Source organism: Tachysurus vachellii, chromosome 22 (assembly GCF_030014155.1).
Source record: "Tachysurus vachellii isolate PV-2020 chromosome 22, HZAU_Pvac_v1, whole genome shotgun sequence".
In the NCBI taxonomy this organism is placed as follows: Eukaryota; Metazoa; Chordata; class Actinopteri; order Siluriformes; family Bagridae; genus Tachysurus; species Tachysurus vachellii.
In genome coordinates this window covers 10,947,131-10,960,000 of record NC_083481.1, presented here as the reverse complement: position 1 = coordinate 10,960,000, position 12,870 = coordinate 10,947,131, and the positions used below count along the sequence as shown (strand labels likewise).

At 38.5% G+C, this 12,870-nt stretch overlaps 1 protein-coding gene across 2 annotated transcripts in view; it reads right to left on the bottom strand.

Annotated features, from left to right (window-relative positions):
• The window catches only part of hdac11 (histone deacetylase 11), a 38,168-nt gene that overhangs the window by 13,766 nt on the left and 11,532 nt on the right, over positions 1-12,870 (bottom strand). For both annotated transcript variants that reach the window (XM_060858265.1, XM_060858264.1), the window contains 2 exons: positions 3,344-3,386; positions 867-943 (listed from right to left, as the gene is read on the bottom strand). In XM_060858265.1, coding sequence (XP_060714248.1) covers positions 867-943; positions 3,344-3,386 — 120 coding nt within the window. The remainder of the gene's footprint in view (positions 1-866; positions 944-3,343; positions 3,387-12,870) is intronic.

Below are 12,870 nucleotides of genomic sequence, written 5' to 3'. Positions count from 1 at the left end.
AGAAAAGTCTGCATGCTGCTGGGACAAACCCTTTAACATTAGTGCTGATTATTTCTATTAATACAAGTTAAAATCCTAACAGAAATCCTTCCTGCTTAGCTCGGGTTAGCTACCAGATTAGCAGTAATTGGAATTGTTAGCAATAAACCTTTTGATTATTTATAAATCCTCCCAAGTCTTGCCCTGGTAACTAATGTGTGAAGGGAATACTAAGTTATAATATGTCAAATATAAATATGACTTCAATTCTCTAATAAGTTAATATATACATGGCTCAATGATGAAGACACATGCCCATGGATGAAGATAAATGGAGAAGAAGTATACAGTGTATACAGAAAGTATTCACAGCGCTTCACTTTTTCCACATTTTGTTATGTTATAGCCTTATTCCAAAGTGAATTCAATTCATTATTTTCCTCAAAATTCTACAAACAATACCCCATGATGACAACATGAAAGAATTTTGTTTGAAATCTTTGCAAATTTATTACAAAAAAAAACAAAAAAAACAAAACATGTATGGATTATGTTACAGCCTTGGAATAAGGCTGTAACATATCAAAATTTTGAAAAAGTGAAGCGCTGTGAATACGTTCCGGAAGCACTGGTTTATTTCTATTGGCTATTTAAAATAAACATTACAGTTATATTGCCCAAAAATTTAAATACATATTTTATAAGCTTTTGCTCGTACTTTAAATGACGTTTAACACTGAACAGAAGGTAAGAGATAAATGACTTCTAACAGAGGTTAATCTGTATTACCTGCTCCATCTGCAGCCTATGATTCCAAAAGGATGATCATTAACATGATAAATCTCAAGTCAAACATTATTTGTTGTTTTGAAATGCTTGTATTGTACCTTAATAGTAAGTGTGATGTCGGCATATGCACAGAAACCCCCTCCCTTGTCGCTGGAACAGTGGTGAAAGCCTCCTCCTGAGACAGAAAGACAGAAAGGCAGATCGAGTGCTATCAGGCGTGCACAGCTCCTCAGGAGATCCCATTAAAAAAAAGAGTCCTGCTGAGTGGATAGAGGGACTGGGGTGCTATAAGGAAAAAAATCCTGTTTTCCAATACAACAACAAATCCCATCACCTGGGTAATGCATGCTCAATGGCTTTTTACATGTTTATCTGAAGACAGAGGTTCAATTCCAGTCCTGGAAAGCTGTAATTCAGCACAGTTTGGTGATTTCTCTGCTCAAAAACATCCAATTCAACTCAATCATGTTTCGCTGGTGCATTAGAGCAGTTTCTATGCCAGTATTGGCAAGATTTTTTGAGGGTTGTATTCTCAACATGGTTAGTAGTTTCAAATAAGCTGCTGTAGCTGCTGTACCAACACAACACACACTAACAGATCCAACTTACTGCTGTGTTGGGAACAATCCACTACCCAAATACAGTAGATCAGGAAAATCACAGCTGTAGTGTACACACTGTACTGGATTTAGATGAAAGTGAATAGCAACATGTCAACATTACAGTATATTCAAAGCTTTGTACACAAATTTAAATAAATACTATATACTAAATGTAAACATAAGGTAATTTTTTTTTTTTATGCATCACATGCTATTTTATTATCTGGATTGTCTGTGTGACCAAACACAAAAAAACAGGATATATATATATTTTTTTTTTTGTAAAAACTTAACACAGCTAACTCAGTTAACTATACTGGTTGAGATGTACTAGTGTAAAACAGTGGGAAAAATAAAAGGCCGGTGATTAATTGTTTTGCTTTGTACCCGACAACATGCCCCTGATTAGCTTTATGACACTATGAAGTCATTACTATCAGAAAATCATTACTATTAGTACAGTCATGCTTTTATTGTCATTTCGACTGTATATAGCTGATGCAGTACACAGTGAAATGAAGCAACATTCCTCTAAGACCCTGGTGCTACATAAAGACACAGAACACAGAACTAAGGGTTAATAGTAAAATGAACCTAATTCACATAAAGTGTATTTTTACAACCTTGTGCAAACAGACAGTACAATACACTACAAGACTGATTCATAAAATAAAGCTAGGGATGCTCTGGTTGATCGGCCACAGATTGGTATTGGCCAATAATCTCGTTAAATGACTTGATCACTAGTCATTAAATTTGGCCGATTTATGAACTGAAGTTGATGATGTAACACATAAGGACGTACATGATGATATCAAATTTTAGTGCCACAGTATGTCATCACCAGTGTGGAATTACTATAACGTCTCCAAAAAAATAAAAATCTGCCATTTCCATGTATGCTCAAAAGAAATATCATGTGGAGGAACACTGGCCACATAGGCACTTAAGAACGAGCCTCTGTGAGACGTAATGCAAAACAACCAACGGCTACTAGTGGTGTGACACTCATTCAGCTATCAGTTACAGCCGTGCTAAAAAAACAAACACTAAAAGTTTAACAGCTAAAATTATAACTGCAAAGATAATGGAATTCATCACCATTATAACCAGCCGTGTCAGTCACAGAAGACATTGTATTTAAATGCCTTTATTGTACATCTTGAAGCACAATGTCATATGCCATCGCACAAATACTTCAATCTAGCTCTATTAACTCTACCAAAGTTATATCAAACCGTCTACATGCAAATATACAGCCTACTTCATGACCATGTGGCAGCTATAACTTCAGCAACTGAAATTTGGAGTTCTAGCATGTCTCTGATGTCTATGTTAACTCAGCGCAGTGGATAACTGAAAACTTTGTAAAGGGGCAAGTGATTCTCCAATCACAAGCAAAAAACTATTCTAGTCTCTTCATTTAGGAGCTGAAATGTTTGTTTATTTTATTGACCTCAGGCACATATCGGACAATGTTTAATTGCACCTTATTAAGTCTTGTTAAGTCTTAAGTCCCTATAGTAACCTAATATAGTGTTTTAAGGAAACATGAATTCTGTCTATTCCGGAAAAAAAAATGGAAACTAGAGTATATTTTCTTTCTTTGGTTGCTGAGCCTATTTATCCACCAGGAAACTATGGAAAAAAAGCTCTGGCATGGGCTCTACTTGAACTACTAACTTGTGCAACCCTTTAACACTGGTAATATCAAGGTGTAAGATTTCTGTACACAGTTTGAACACAGAATTTAGTACAGCTTAGGAACCATTTCGTCTTAAGTGTCATATTTATTTCACAGTGGTGCTTTTGTTAAATAATCATTTTTAACAACAACCCAAGGTAATTACACAAAACGCCTTCAAATGAAATGCAAGAGCTTACTAACATTACCATTAAACATTGTCTAAACAGCCTACTAACAAGAGAACATTGTAGGCTAAATAAAATAAAAGATTAAGAAAAGTACTCACCCACGTTAATTGCCCATCCTCTGTCCATGGCGAGCTTTCCTGCCTACAAAACAAAAGCAATCTGTTACATAAAAAAAAAGAACAAGAAGAAGAAGAAAAAGAAGAACTTGGCTACTGGGGAAGCAACAGACTTAAATAGGTTTTTGAAGAGATTTTTGAAGGAGTGTCTGAAGCATTATGTAAGGGCCATGTTTCAGGATCTGTGACTACATTACACAGGATGATGCAATTTTAATGCAAGCTTTGAAAAATGCTGTTATTAAATCTATGGAATATGGAGGGTTTGACTGCTGTAGTAAAAAAATATAAAATGATGAAATTTAAAATAGCAAATGATATTCTGTGGAAGGGCTTTTGCACTGATTTATTGGCAAAAATCAAGAGTCAAGTGCTTTTAATTTTCAGCATTCTGTGCTACAGTTTCTTTTCTGTGGCATCAGATGAGATGACCTAGCTATCACTCTCAACAGACATAAACGAGTCTTGTGTTCCATGACCCTGTTACTTTACTACTACTATTACCTACTACTTGGTTTAGCGTTTGTCTTTCCTTGGACCATTTTTGGTAGGTACTAACCACTGTATACCAGGAACACCCCACAAGATCAGCTGTTTTAAAAATATCTGACCCGTTATCTAGCCACGATTGCCAAATTCACTCAAATTATACTGTACACTTGGCCACTTTTCCTACTTTCAGCACATCAACATTGGGACCTGACTGCTCACAAGCTGCCTGATACATCCCACCCCTGACAGGTGCAAATGGATCAAGATAATAAATGTTATTCACTTCACCTCTCAATGGTTTTAATGTTATGGATTATCCATGTATTCTGAAAGAAAATGATCATCAAAAACATGAGACAATATTAAAAATCTTTGAAATCTTAATCTCCACACCTAAATTGCAAAAAGCAGTGTATGATGGAGTTATACATTGGCATGCATCACATGGCAGCAACACAATGAATAAAATTATGCAGATACAGGTCAAGAACTTTAGCTGATGCTCCCATCAAACCCCGGAATGGGGAAGAATGTAATTTCAATGCCTCTGGTATGTTTTGAGCTGTTTTGAGTATTTCACAAACTGCTGATCTCCTAGGATTTTCACACATAGCACACAGCCTCTAGAGGTCGCAGAATGGTGCAGAAAACAAAAATGGCCATTGAGAGGCAGTTATGCTGAAAGAAGTCTGAGGAGAATGACCAGGAAGCCTACAGTAATTCAAGTAATCACTCCACATGTGTGTTGAATAGTCAGTCAGGAAATAGACTCTGAGGCTACAGTGGTTTGCTGGTTCACTGAAACTAAAAGGACAAAGACTGAATAAACAAATGATCACATGATGAAGGTTTTGAAATGTTATGATGTTTTCCCACTGTTAATATTGTACATATTTCAAACATTTTTGTCTATATAAATGCTCACATGAAGCATAACACTGCAAGCATAAAAATATGGACACAGTTGATAAGATGCTGGCAGAATCACTAACAGGCTCTGCAGAGGATTGCATCATTAAAACGAGTAAAAATAGCAGATCATAGTGAATATGCAATCTGGAGTGTTTCTACCTAAAAGTCCAAAATACTAATTAAATGAATTTAGCACACACAGTGTGATATACTGAGACTGGATTTAGTGATTGAACACAGCCAAAGCTGATTTCTGTCATTTGAAAACTACTTACACAAAACATAGGACAAACATATAGTATAGTAACTACAAAAAATACATGTATCTTGGCATATCAAATTATTGCAAGATTACATGACCAAAGCCATATAAAATTTATAAACACAACTTAATCCTTACTAATCTTTATTCTGGGATTGCTTTTGAAACGTGTGTTTCGTGCCTTTTATCTGATATCACTGAGCCATACTTACACAAATGTCAGCAAACTTCAGATTAACTCTACCGAACTTCTACTGAAGTTATACAGATTTTTAACGATGTTAGTTATTATGGGCTTTAGTAAAGAGTTGCATTTAATAATACATATTCATTAGCAAAATACATGGATAAGTGTAACAGCACCTTCTGCACCGGCAGAGGGAACCGTCTCCCGAGTATTGAGTGCACTACTTCAGCCACTTCTGGTTAACACAACCTTATAAGCTATGATCCACTTATTTCCTGGCAACAGAAATAGCTAATACGATGGTCGACCAACTGCCAAACACAATGTATTAGCAAACATTTATGACTAATTTGCAGAGCTACGACAATCAAGAGCCAGGGTGTTCCTGATATACAGTGGTTAGTACCTACCAAACATGGTCCATGAGAAAGCCACTGAGCTGCCACCACATCATTCACTAGATCAACCCGGAACTAAAAACAGTAAAGCTGACACACTGTCATGCCGTTACGACCCCATAAACAACAATCAGAAACCAGAACCAATTCTGCCAAGGTCTGTAATCATGGCCCCAATTCAGTGGGATCTCGTGGAGGAAATCCAACAGGCCCAAGAGAGAGAGCCCCCACACAAAGTGCCCACCTTCTTGTAGCTATGTACCAGCTAACCTAAAGGAAAAGACAATTTAATGTGTACACATGGCCCCCAGCTCTGTACACAGTGGCATAAACCAGGACCAACAGACTTGTACAGAAAGCTTTCTGGTGGCCCACTTTCATGGTGGGCATCAAGGAATTCGTACAAGCATGCACCGTACAGTGTGCATCAAAGGTTTAGAGAGCCTTCTGCAACAATCTAAATATCAACATAAGCTTGACATCAGGCTATCAGCCCCAGTCTAATGGCCAGAAGCTTGGGCACTATCTACAGGCCCACTGATTTCCTACCATAGGCAGAATATGCACAGGACTTCTGATGTAACTGCTTTGGACAAGTGGTTCAGTAGGGTGAGTCAGGCAACAGAATACATAGGCCAACAGACACCACCCCCATCCCCAATACAGACAAAGCCTTTGTTTGAAGCCTTGTGTGGCTCTCCACAAAGCCTTTGTTTGAAACTGCCATGTAGAAAACTGAGCCCAGTCTACTGGATACTGGTGATGTTCACCTCTTCTCCTGGGGTCCAGAATGATGTGGACGAGATATGCCTGGCCCCTATCGAGTTCCAGCAGGGGGTAGGCTGTTTTGAGCAGGGATGTGTGGAACGTGGGGGAGGTGAAGTATGTAAATGGCAGCTTGAGGCAGTATGACACTGGATTTACCTGGCAAATGATTTTAAAATTCATTTTTGAATCTTGGGCTCAGTTTTGTACATTACATGGCAGTTTCAAGCAAAGGTTCTTTGTGGAGAGCCACACGAGGCTCCTGGTCTGTATTACGGATGGGGTGGCATTGTCTGTTGGCCTGTGTTTCCTGTCACCTGACTTGCCCTACTGTGCCTGAACCACTTGTCCACAGCAGTCCACGTGTTCCTAGAGGGGGTATTCTGTAAAAGCGCCATCTGCACTGGCTTCCCCAAACCGCCAGAGGGCACCGTCTCCTGAGTATTGAGTGCAAGCCCTGCTTCAGCCTCTTCCGGGTTTACATACTTTATAACCCTTCTCTTGCACTAACTTGTTTGCCCTGTGTTCTTCTTCTAATAAATCCACATATGGCTTCTACTCCTTCCGCCTCTAATTCGTTACAATGAGTTTCGGATAAATGTTTCTTGCCAAATTGATATAACTTCTCAATTACATATTTCAGACACTTCTTCTGAAGTGTACGCAGTGTCTTATAAAAGTGATCACCATAATGTGTCCATCTGTTGGAAATTGCTTTCACAGGAGCATCTGTATAAAATCCATTCTATGAAAGGTTTAGGCTCTGCGTTACTGGTCAGTGGTTCGGGTGTTTAAACCTGCCACAGTTGCCTTATCCTTCTCTGCTCCAGCAGTGGGGTGTCATGGCACTTCAGCTACCAACAAGCTGGAATATGAGAGGATTTCAGAGTACTGCAATGTATATGCAACAAATAAAACCTTCTTTATCTGAATATCTTGAAGTTAGACATTAATCCCAATATTTTTGGTAAAATACAGCACACACAGGTTTATGTGCAAGTTCACATAGTAATCCAGAGGCAAGGTACATGGTAAGAAAAGTCCATGTAATCAATGCATCATACACTAACTAGAAACCACAGCAGCACTCAAACATTGTGTATGGTTAAACTAAGAAAAAACACACTTCAGTAACAAGAAAATGCATGCACAAACACAATCAGATATTGCCTTATTGATACCGAATATTCTCCTGAGTCCCAGCACAAGGCTTATCCCTCCCTCTCCCTCTCTCTCACTCCTCTCTCTCTGCCCCGTCTCTCAATATAACAATCATCTCTCTCAATCACTCACTGAGTCTCTCTCTCTCTCTCTCTCTCTCTCTCTCTCTTTCTCACACACATTCCTCACATCCCTCTCTTGCCACCTCTCTGTGCCCATAGTTTCTCTTTCTTTCTTTTCCCTCGTTTTTTCTCTCTCCTTGATACAGGACCCACCTGCTAGAGCACACAATGTTTGAAATTGCAATCATCCTTCAGCAATTCGGGTAGAATAGCTCGCATATATTGGCCTATGTATTACATTTTTGGAAAGCTATTAAGCTGCCGCTCTAAATGTAAGCCAGAAGTCAAGCAGAATCATTTTGATGGAACCATCAATCACTGACAGATCTCATACCTCTCCAACCCTAATTCACACACATTAAGCTGAGAGGAAGCGTCACACATGGCTGCCAGCGGCAAACAGCCTGAGCAGCTACGCTTACACTGCCTCTGTCAGTGAGGCCAAAAAAAAAAAAAAAGACAAGCGTTGTTTTGGGGTTTTTCTGCAAGATGGGGAGGCTAGGAGCTGCCTACAAGCATTTTACACTTCTTTACCACTGCTGCCACTCAGGACAGTGTAAATGCAGACCATGTCATTTCCAGCCATGCTTGATCAAGTAAAAAAGGAAACAAAATACACAACTGTAAGCACAGTGAGAAAAGAATTGCAGCTAAAAACCTATTGTACACAAACAAACCACACACACAAACACAAAATCCTCATCTAACTTTCTCTGTAATGGCCTGAACAAATTAAGTAAGACGTTTGGGAAAAGGTAAGAAGCCTCTCTGTCACTGTGGTCCAGCAAACCAATTCCAAAACCAAACAAACACTTCCTCGAAGCTCTGCCACATGCTGCTCTACAGCCAGACGAGCCTGCTGGTCAATTAGCAGCGCATGGATGCTAGTCAGAAGGTCTAGACAGGTGGCGTAATTACACTCTCCATCTGAGAGACAGAAAGAGTGATGTGAAGCAAACTTATCCCAAGCTCCAACAATTATGGATGAGTAAACCAAAACACAACACAGGTGCCCAACTATCACCATCTGGCACAGCCATATAGATAAAACTGATGCTTTGCTGAAATTACTAAGTCATTAATTAGTTATCATTTATACCACAGTGCTATTGAATGCTCTGTTGTGATTAATCAGAATTGTTGATTAATCATCTGTTTATTTTAATAGGCCTGTTCTAATACATTATGGCTTTTATAGAGACAGCTAATTTGCAGGGACTTTTATAGCACACACATGCTATGCCTAATAATAATTAGATTTAAAAAGCATGTTATTATTTAACAAACTAACCTACGTATACTGATTAATATGGTAAATATATGTTACCAGTGTCTCCAGTCTCAGAGGTGATGCTCCTTTTATTTCCTATCAGTTAAATGCCACAGCCTTTTTGAGTATGGTTGCTGAACATGTGCGTCTGTTCTCCACAATTTATCCATCTTCTAATGTATGTAATGTATGTACATCCAGCAGGATACATCCAGCATGCTGGATCTATGGCTACTGTTGGATTTTTGAAGGAGAACAGGGTGAAAGTGATTCGGTGGCCAAGTATTTCTCCTGATGTGAACCCAATCAAACACCTGGATAGAGACAGCATGATACATCCAGCATGATACATCCAGCATGATACATCCAGCATGATAATGCACATAAAGCAAAAGTAGTCTCAAACTGATTTCATGAACAATGAGCTCACCAGACCTAAATCCAGTAAAACACCTTAATAATCTGCAGGATTGAGGGATGCTATCATGTCAACATGGACCAGAATCTTAAAGGAATGTTTCCAGCATCTTAATGCAAAGTTCCAATATCCATGCCACAAAGATATTAAGGCTGATTTGAGAGGGGGCTTAAAGGAAGTGTCTGTAAATTTTGTTCAAAACACCTGTACAAATTCCAAATTCATATGCTGGCTTGTTCATTTCTTATTTTAATGGGGAGAAAATAACGTACAACCATATTCAAGAGAACCTACACAAAATGCATAAAAGTTGGTAGAGCTGGTATTTCAATATAATATATTTTAAATGTCACTGGATATCATGGTAATGTAATATTGTCTAGGTAAGACAATATCATTAAAACACATACGCCAAAGTATGTCACAGTTGTAGAGCTAATGAGCAACAAAGATGAAACTGCATACAGAGACGAAGATTCCAACAATCTGCCCCTGAACATCAACAAGATGAAAGAGATGATTGTTGGGTTCAGACACACCAAAGTTCCTTACCAGCCATTATTCTGCAAAGGTACTGAAGTTGATACAATGCAGAAATTCTAATTCCTGAGACTGCACATCTCCAATGACCTGTCATGGTCACTGATTGCATCCTCCTTGGTAAAAAATGCCCAACAGTGATTGTGTATTCTAATGAGGCTGAAGACAGCTCACATGCCCAACTCCATTCTCACTGGGTTCCACAGATGTGTCATTGAGAGCATACTCACTAGCTGTCACCGTCTGGTATGGAAACTGCTCAACACCTGACAGGAAAACCAATTGTGTATTGTAGATAGCACTGTGAATCACTGGTATCAACCTTTCTCACATTAGGGATATTTCTGTACACCACAAAAAGTGTGAGGCAAACCTCCATCAGAAAGAATCATGCTCACACCTCCAACTAAACTTGTCACATCCTGTCCAATATAGGAGGAGGCTAAGAAGTATTCACACTTGATACCTCACAACCCTAAAGATGTATGGTCACTTAAACAAATGACACCACTGTGGAATTCTTTTTTAATGTTTGTAATATATGTTTCTTATTTATCTGACTTGGTTCATTTTGTATAATATCTTATGGTGTTCTTTTATGCATTTATTTATGTATCTCAATGAACACAAAAACAATTTCCAAAACGTTGTCAAAACTCTGATTAATATAACATCAGTTTAACTTATAACATGAAAGAAGGGTTAATAATATAACTTAACATACACTGCAGTGGAATGGCATGCATGGGTGCCATCCACAAAGAACCTTCTCCTAAGCCCAGGCACAAAATACCCGCCTAGAGTTTGCCAAGGCCCATGCTGACAAAGATGAAGACTATTGGGACTCAATGCTCTGGAGTGATGAGACCAAAATACATTTTTCTGGAACTGAGGTTTTTCAAAACTGAATGGTGTCACAAAGGTAAGGAATACAAAGAAAAATGCATGGTGCATACAGTGAAACATGGTGCTGGTAGTGTCCTTATGTGGGGCTGTATGAGTGCTGCTGGTGTCGGGGAGCTGCATTTTGATTTTTGATAGCATTTTTGATAGCATCATGAATTCACAGATGTACTGCTCTATACTGAAAGAGAAGATGCTACCATCACTCCGTGCCCTTGGTGGTCATGCACTTTTCCAAAATGACAATGATCCTAAACACGCATCTATGGCTACTGTTGGATTTCTGAAGGAGAACAAGGTGAAAGTATGTCTCCTGATCTGAACCTAATCAAACACCTATGGGAAATTCTGAAGAGACAAGTTGAGCATCACTCTCCATGCAGCATCCTGTCTCTAAAAGAGATCATGCTTGAAGAATGGAAAAAGATAGATGTTGAAAAATGTCACCAACTTGTTCAGTCCATACGTAGAAGACTTGGTGCTGTCATTAAAAATCATGGAGGCCATACAAAGTACTAGACATAGTAGTAGTTTTTGTTGTGTGGTGTACTCATATTTGCATCATCCTAATTTGAGTAAAACTGAAAAATGTGTTCTATTATGTGTTATATTATCAACCTTACTTTCATTTTATAAGTTAAACAGATGTTATATTAAACGGTCTTGTCAACATTTTGGAAATTGTTCTATGTTCATCGAGCTATTGTGTAAAATGTTACTTTTCAAAGTGGGTACTTTTCAAAGTGGGTGTACTTATTTATGCTGAGCACTGTATAATTACACGTTATACCTAACTACACGTAGCTTCCCGAAGGAAGTGAGTCTCGTTTTTATCCATTGCTATGCAACATGCTAAAAATTTAAATAAAGTTGTCATTGACTGTGACTTTGATTGACAGAGCAGAGAAAGGTTATGCCATCTCAACCACCAAGAGAACAGATTCACTTAGGCTCCCAGGTGGATCCATGGCTGTGGCATTATTGGGATTCTTGCAATATCACATCAGTAAAGTGAACAGTTTTCTGTTGTGCCACCAAGGAGTCTAGTTTGTTCCCTACTAATGGTACATTGCTATTTTTATGTGCCAGTCATTAGAGGCTTAAATTCTCGGTAGACAAAGCATACTCGGTGGTCAGTTGTTAATATCGATACGGTCAGAGCACCAGAGATCCAGGCCAACTGATGTGCACTACTTCTGCACTAAAGCAGAACAAAGCACAGGATTTTTTTATGCCACAAACGGTCATAAATATTTGTACAGAAATTACATATGTACTGTATTTGATATAATCTTCACTCTGTTAATAGATGTCTGGAATCTTCCACTACAGTACATTCTTCCTGTGTTTTTATGTTCTCATTTACCTGGTCATGTGTTATGTTATTTTGTTTTGTGACTTTGTATTGTCATTATCTCCCTCATGTTTCTCGTCTGTTTTCAGTTCACCCCTTAACTAGTTTGGATATTTGAACCCTTTTATTTCTGTGTTCTGGATGAAGTAATGTTCACAATTTTAGTTTTTGATCTTGTTCTCCCAACCTTGGCCTGTTTTCTTTTCCAATTTTGCAGTATATTCTGCATTTGGCTGCTTGCCCTTCATAGACGCTTTTACTGCACATGTGTCCGTCTCAACTCCCATTTCATGGCAATAAGTCCAAGGGTTTAAAACTTTGCAGCATTTCAGCCATCACTGTGCAGTTCTACACACAGAAGCATACTTGTCCAATATACTGCATTTTGTTTAAGTACTGAAACTACTAGCTACAATCTTCAGTATAATATCACAAAAATATCCCTAAAACTTCAAAGGCAGTAACTACATCCCGAGTGTATTACACTCTGATGATTGATGCCTCCTTCTGAGATTAGTCTGTTCAAACACCCACTTCTCCATGCTTTGCTAACTTATTAGCAATTCCTGAAAATCTCTCTCCAGACACACTTAGCTTTGACAGTGCAGCATTCATGTGTCCTTTGTGCTGCTTATCTCACCTGCCAAAAACACAGTCATAAGACTATTCCTATAACATTTTTAAAAAGGGCTGTTAGGCTTAATGCAGCACTGCTATCAGGGTGT